Source organism: Ixodes scapularis, unplaced genomic scaffold, assembly GCF_016920785.2.
Source record: "Ixodes scapularis isolate PalLabHiFi unplaced genomic scaffold, ASM1692078v2 PGA_scaffold2__306_contigs__length_199485367, whole genome shotgun sequence".
In the NCBI taxonomy this organism is placed as follows: domain Eukaryota; kingdom Metazoa; phylum Arthropoda; class Arachnida; order Ixodida; family Ixodidae; genus Ixodes; species Ixodes scapularis.
Window position 1 is genome coordinate 150,186,070 of NW_024609857.1, and position 6,195 is coordinate 150,192,264.

Below are 6,195 nucleotides of genomic sequence, written 5' to 3' on the forward strand. Positions count from 1 at the left end.
TTAACTATCCCAAAATAAAATGGCCCGTTGTTCCAAATGTCATATCTTTTGATGGATGGTATAAACTTTCAAAGCAAAGTCGGGATTTTGTTGATGTGATCAACGCCTTCTCTCTTTTTGAAATGGTTGACAAGCCAACTTGTAACTCTGCTTTCTTGGATCTTTTTTTTAATTCGGAACCAGATTTTATAGCTTCGGTAAACTTTATGGAACCGCTCAGTGATCACACTTCCCTAAATGTTGAACTTGCTATTCCTGCGCAAAAGCACAGTCCGCTGGTAAAAGCTATTTATGATTACTCTAGGGCTAACGTCGATGACTTCTGTCGGAGGTTGCAATCGTTTTCAAGTATTTACGTGGTTGGCTTTGACTCTAGGACAGTTCACGTAAACTGGAGATTATTAAAACAAAAGCTACTTGATCTATGCGATCAATTTATTCCAAAAATGAATATGCAGTCTTCTTTTGAAAACCCTGGTTTTCGAACCGCCTTAAACGACTACTGAATAAAAAACGGAAACTATTTCAGACAGTTAAATTGTCTTTGTCCTCTTCTGCGTGGACAAAGTATGACGAATTCCAATTAGTATGCAAGACAGAGATACGTCGAGCGAAGAACAAGTTTTGCAACGAAGACCTCTGCAGCCTTATGACAGCTAACCCCAAAAAGTTCTGGAAAGCGGTTAACCCTAAGCAAGTGTCGAAGCCTCACCGATTCACTAATCCTGCGGGAGGCGAGCTCGATGTGGGTACAGTGTGCAAGGAATTCAGTCGTTTTTTTAGCGAGATGTTTTCTGAAGACATTTTCCCCTTACCAGAGCATTCGCCTAATTACGACATAGCCACACAAATGTGCCCAATCACTATGCCTGTGAGTGGAATTCAGAAACTAATAGAACATCTACCAACAAACTCTGCACCCCGGTCCTGACAATATCACGACGAAGCTACTTAAGCTTAGCAAATGTGAATCTTCCGCTCTCCTCTGTTCTATTTTTGAGTAATTCCTAACTAGTGGCCAAATACCTGCTAAATGGTCAAAAGAATGAATTCACGAACTATCGACCCATCTCTCTGACGCGTGTTCCGAGTAAATTAATGGAACATGTTTTATTTTCAAATATCATGGATCACCTGTCAGCAAACAACCTTCTTTTTGTAAACCAGCACGGCTTCCGTCGGTCTCACTCTTGCGATTCCCAACTTTTTGAATTTGTAACTGATATACAGAGTAACCTGCATTTTAAAACTGAGACTCATGCAATTTTTATTGCCTTCCAGAAAGCATTCGATAAGGTGCCGCATCATCGACTAGTTCTAAAATTACGTGCTTTCCAAGTGGAGCCATTCGTGATAGACTGGATATCGAATTTTCTTTTCAATCGCTCGCAAAGTGTCTGTTAGGAATACAAATCTTCATCACATCAGAAAGTAAAATCAGGAGTGCCGCAGGGGACCGTGCTGGGTCCACTGCTCTTTCTTTTGTACATGAATGATTTACCCGGTAGTATTCTTTCAACCATCCGTTTGTACGCTGATGATTGTGTGGTGTATAAGAAGATATCTTGCGCTAGTGATTGCATTCAACTTCAGAATGACTTGATTACCTTAGAAACATGGTGTAAAAAGTGGCAAATGCAAATCAACATCTTAAAAACAAAATTCTTAAACTTCAACACTAAGCGAAGTGCCACAGTGTTTAGCTACTCTCTTTTTAATACGCGCATTGAACATGTGCACACGTAAATATCTTGGGGTTTATTTCACGTCAAACTTGTCATGGGAAGCTCATATTAATCACGTCGTTGTAAAGGCAAACCAAAGCCTTGGTTTTTTTACTGCAACGACTGTGCTTGCCATCTCTTTAGGTGACTAATGGCTGTTTTGTAATCTGCTCCCTATACTATACAAATGTGTATAAAAATATATATATATATTTATATGTATATATATATAATTTTTCTTTTTTTTCGCTGCAATGCCAGTGTACGAGGCCGAGGACTGGTCAAGCCTCCTTTGAGGCTTTTACCCTTCGCTCCACCATGCTTCATGGAAATAAACTATTATTATTATTATTATAACGCTACATATGGCTAACCGGGAGACAAAACTCGTAGCTTACACTACCCTTGTTCGCCCGCAGCTCGAGTATGCATATACAACATGGAACCCCCACCAGGCTTACCTAATACAGAAATTAGAGTCGATCCAAAGCAGGGCCAACTCGGTTCGTTCTTAAAAACTACACATACACTAGCATTACTACGCTAAAAAAAGAACTCGGCCTTCCACTGCTCGCGGAACGAAGAAAACTGACCAGACTAGTTTCATTACACGCTTTGTATTGTCAGGCCCCCTTAAAGAGAGAATTGTACTGTCCTGCGGTTCATCACATTTCTCCTCGTACAGACCATTCTCATAAAGTCCATGTGGTAACACCAAGGACCAACCTTTTTAAATTCTCTCCACTGCAATTATCACTTTCAGAATGGAACTCTCTGACAGAACATATTGTTACAATTCAAGACTCATCTGGATGCAGAGCTGCACTTGCTACTTTTCTCGATATTTAGCAACCTTTAACCCTGTGTTTTTCCTTTCTTTGTTTTTGTTTGTTGTCAAAGCCTCCCCATGAAATGAAATGAAATGAAAGAGTATAGAAGAAACACCTTGCTTGTCTCATCTTCTCAGTGACCATATAAGTTTTATCTCACGCGTGACGTTTTCCGGTTTCAAAGGCATATGAGCAAAGCCATAGCCCTGTAAAATGCGCAAGTACTCGCGCGAGGAACACACCTTTTGTGACCATGCGCTTCTGCTCGTCCTTCCCAGAACGTTGAACATGATTGCTGACACAGCTATTGCTGTACGTAAAAATATATTGAGCGAAATATTTTCAAAAACGCAGCCTATTTCCTGACGAAGGACACTCGCTTTTGCGTCGCGATGAGTGCCTGAAAAAATATAGTCTCTGAACTGTTGACAAAGATTTGCTCTTCGCAGAAAAACGTTGCATTGTGCTGTTTGAATGAGATCCTAACATCCTGAAATCTCATTGTCCCTCTAGTGAAGTCTCAGTTACACTGTAAAACACCCCTGTTTCCACAGTTTGGCACTGGAAACAGTCTAAGCGTGACTAATGTCGAATCGTTTGACCAAGTCAGGAACACCGCAATGCATACTAATTTTCAAGACTAAACTCTACTAGAGTTTGTACCATAACATCATACTTTCGAGAGGAATATGACATAGTATATTTCCGAGGCATTCTGGAGCTTTAAAAGGGGAAATGCGTTTTCTGTGCAGACCTTGTGTCACCTGGTCAAATGGTCCTCAGTACGTTTTTGTTTTTTTTTTCAATTTATAGATTAAGAAAAAAAAAAGAACGAGTTGAGATCATATTTATTGTTGTGCATTCTAGTTCCGCTTGCTGCTCTTGTGGGCCTTCATCCTTTCGATTACGGCGGAACCCGGCGGACCGGGGAGACCCAGTGCGGGCTCCGGCGGACAGTTGAAGACACACGAAGTAAGTGCCTCTCTCTCCCATTATCTTGCTAAACTAAAAAACTAGGCTAGCATAATTCTTCTTTTATTTCTTCTATTATGGACTTACAACTACAGTTGCCGAAACTTTAAATAACGAAGGGCGAGGTGAGTGCCCATCATCTTGCTACCGCTCCCCAGTCAATTAGATTGTAGATGGTACGCGATAAGAAAGCCTAAGAACGGACGACCAAACATGAATGGCAAACATAATTAGCCTTGTGTTTTTAGGTTATCAGTAAACATCGCATGAGCAGTTTGCGCTTAGCTCAACAATCTATTTGTTTTCAGAGAGTTCCTATGGTTTTATCTCACGTGTTTATTAGATTCCAAATATACCCACCGGTGAGACTTTGTTGGGATGTTGTAGATCGGGCATAGAAGAATGACGATATATCCTGGCGGCTATTAATACTGGCAATATATTATTTGGACGATTTTATGGGCTTATGATGTAGTTGTAAAATTCTGGATTTATCATCAATGACCATGTTAATAAAATAAAAAAAACTAGCGCACCGGAAGGGCGACAAGTATGTCTAGCAGCATCGACAAAAAATAGGCTTCAATGTTTTTTTTTTTTTTTTTTTTTCAAAGTGCATTTTTTTGTTTTATCAACTATCCTAATATGCTATTACTGGTGCAATAATTTTTCGAACAGATTGAATACGGTCCCGTCTTTGACGACGATGGAAAAACTTCTTTAACGCCGCAGACGAAAGGCTCCAATGTCCCGAGGGGAACAAGCTACATCTTCCACACCCAAGGACAGACCGCCTACACGACCGCCGGTACGTCACCTTCGATTTCAACCCTCGGAACCCCTTCCTACCAACAGGCTTCCCCACAATTCTTGGCAACCAGTGGGACCTCGGGTTCTTCTGGTCCAGCAAGACCTTCGTACGCAACACCAGGTGTAGCGACAGCCCCCGCCCAGCCAGCGTTTGCCTACCCTATATCGTACAACCTTCAGGCGCCCCATCCGTATGCTAACTACCCTCAAAGCACAGTGGAATACACGAATGCAGCGATATCACAGTCTGCTAGTCTTCCAAGTGACTACGCCCCACAAGGTCTTGCACCGTCTCCGCCATCGGTCCTTCCGCAGTCAGCTCATTACGCCCAACCGTTGTACTACACCGGCACTGCGACTGGGACGTCAGCCCTCCCAGCGGCCTCAGGCCCTTCCGCCGCACCCCCCGGTGCTTTGGTGCATGCTGGCATTACCTACGTACCAGCACCAGGTCAAGTGGGGAGGAGCCAAGCGACATACGCCCTACCTGCGGGGTATCCTTCGGCCCAGCCCAGTCCTGCCTTCGCCACTTACGCACCGCCACTGACGAGCTCTCAACAGAAGACTGGTGACCTCAATGTGCCTTCCGAATATTACTCACCCAGCTTGTATTCTGGTCAAGCATATGGAGCTCCCAGTGGTGCCAGTGTTTACAGTCCACCACCTTCGTACTACGCGCCGCAGGCAGTGCACCCAACACAAGTGGCGCAACCGGCAGCACTTCCTTCTACCTACCACGTATATGGTCGATCTCAAATTCCTCCTGAGGCACTGTATCGGTATTACGTGCCTCACACAGGACACCCCACTCCCGGTCCGCAGCAGACCCAGCCAGTTGCTCCATCTCCTGTGCAACCAACGTACCCGGCTGGGACAGCTCTCGTGGGAGGTTTTGGTAACATCTTCGGAAGGCAAGCACCGTCTATCTCTTCTGCACTCTACAGAAGCTTCGTGGATCTCGGCTACAGTGGGGCCTCTATCTACGGCACTCCGATGTACTCCAAGGCGAGCCCGGGACCCTACTTGTCCAAGTACGTGTCACCTCAGTACTACTCGGCGACAGGTTCTCCGACAACGGGGCCTTACTCATACACTCACAACTCTCTCAGAGACACCAGGGCAGCGGCGGCTGCACTTGGACACGACGGCAGCTCGAGTCGGCCATACGATGTCGGCGCTCCCATCTACGCAGCGCCAACGTACACAGAGGCATTTGCAGCTTCCCCACCAGCGAGATTTGTTTCTGTGCAAGCTTCCAGAAGGGGTGTGCGTTATATCAAAAAGAAGTAGATCGTTTAGCACTGGGGTTGAAGGGGGACTGGGCATACACACGGCATTGAGCGTGAACGCCTGGCCAACTTGTTGAAGTCGGGGGACGTTTGAAGAATTATAATCTTTTATTTTGCTTGTCGTTTGCTCGTAATATATGTAATTAAAGAACAATTAAACTGCCAGTGAACGACTTGCTATGTGTTTTTTAATTGTAGTCGTGATAATAGCGTGCTCGTGTGCCGTGTCATTGGCGATATCTTCATTTCTTTTTTTAATTTAGAAGGTCGAACAATTTTGATTGAGACGTACAAACCACTTTATGCAAAGAATTTTTATTAAAAAAAAACAAAGTTGTATGTAAAAAAAAATTAAACCAGCAGATGCGCCCGCTTAGAAGAGAAGCACACTTTTCTCACAACAGAAATTCTCTGAGTGGAGCTTTTTTCTTCTGTTTTGAATTTGGTGTCATCTCCTGCACCTTTCCATCTCTTTGTAAATGATACTCGACCTCGGAAGGACCTCTCACAATGCACCGGGAAACATTCCCAAGTCGTTTCCTCCAGAACTAAAATACCATAAGGTCTTCT

The 6,195-nt window shown here is 43.8% G+C and overlaps 1 protein-coding gene across 1 annotated transcript; it reads left to right on the top strand.

The window, feature by feature from the left end:
• Window positions 1-787: 787 nt before the first annotated feature.
• On the top strand, window positions 788-5,626 carry LOC120839903 (vegetative cell wall protein gp1-like). Its single transcript, XM_040500898.1, has 2 exons — window positions 788-871; window positions 4,205-5,626. The coding sequence occupies exons 1-2, from the start codon at window positions 788-790 to the stop codon at window positions 5,624-5,626; spliced, it is 1,506 nt and encodes a 501-aa protein (XP_040356832.1).
• The last annotated feature ends 569 nt before the right edge of the window (window positions 5,627-6,195 follow it).

Excerpts from the sequence above, each read along its gene's own strand:
- LOC120839903 (XM_040500898.1), top strand. The coding sequence starts at position 788 with ATGTTTTCTGAAGACATTTTCCCCTTACCAGAGCATTCGCCTAATTAC. Across the intron at positions 872-4,204 it reads TGTGCCCAATCACTATGCCT|ATTGAATACGGTCCCGTCTT; the intron begins GTGAGTGGAATT and ends TTTTTCGAACAG.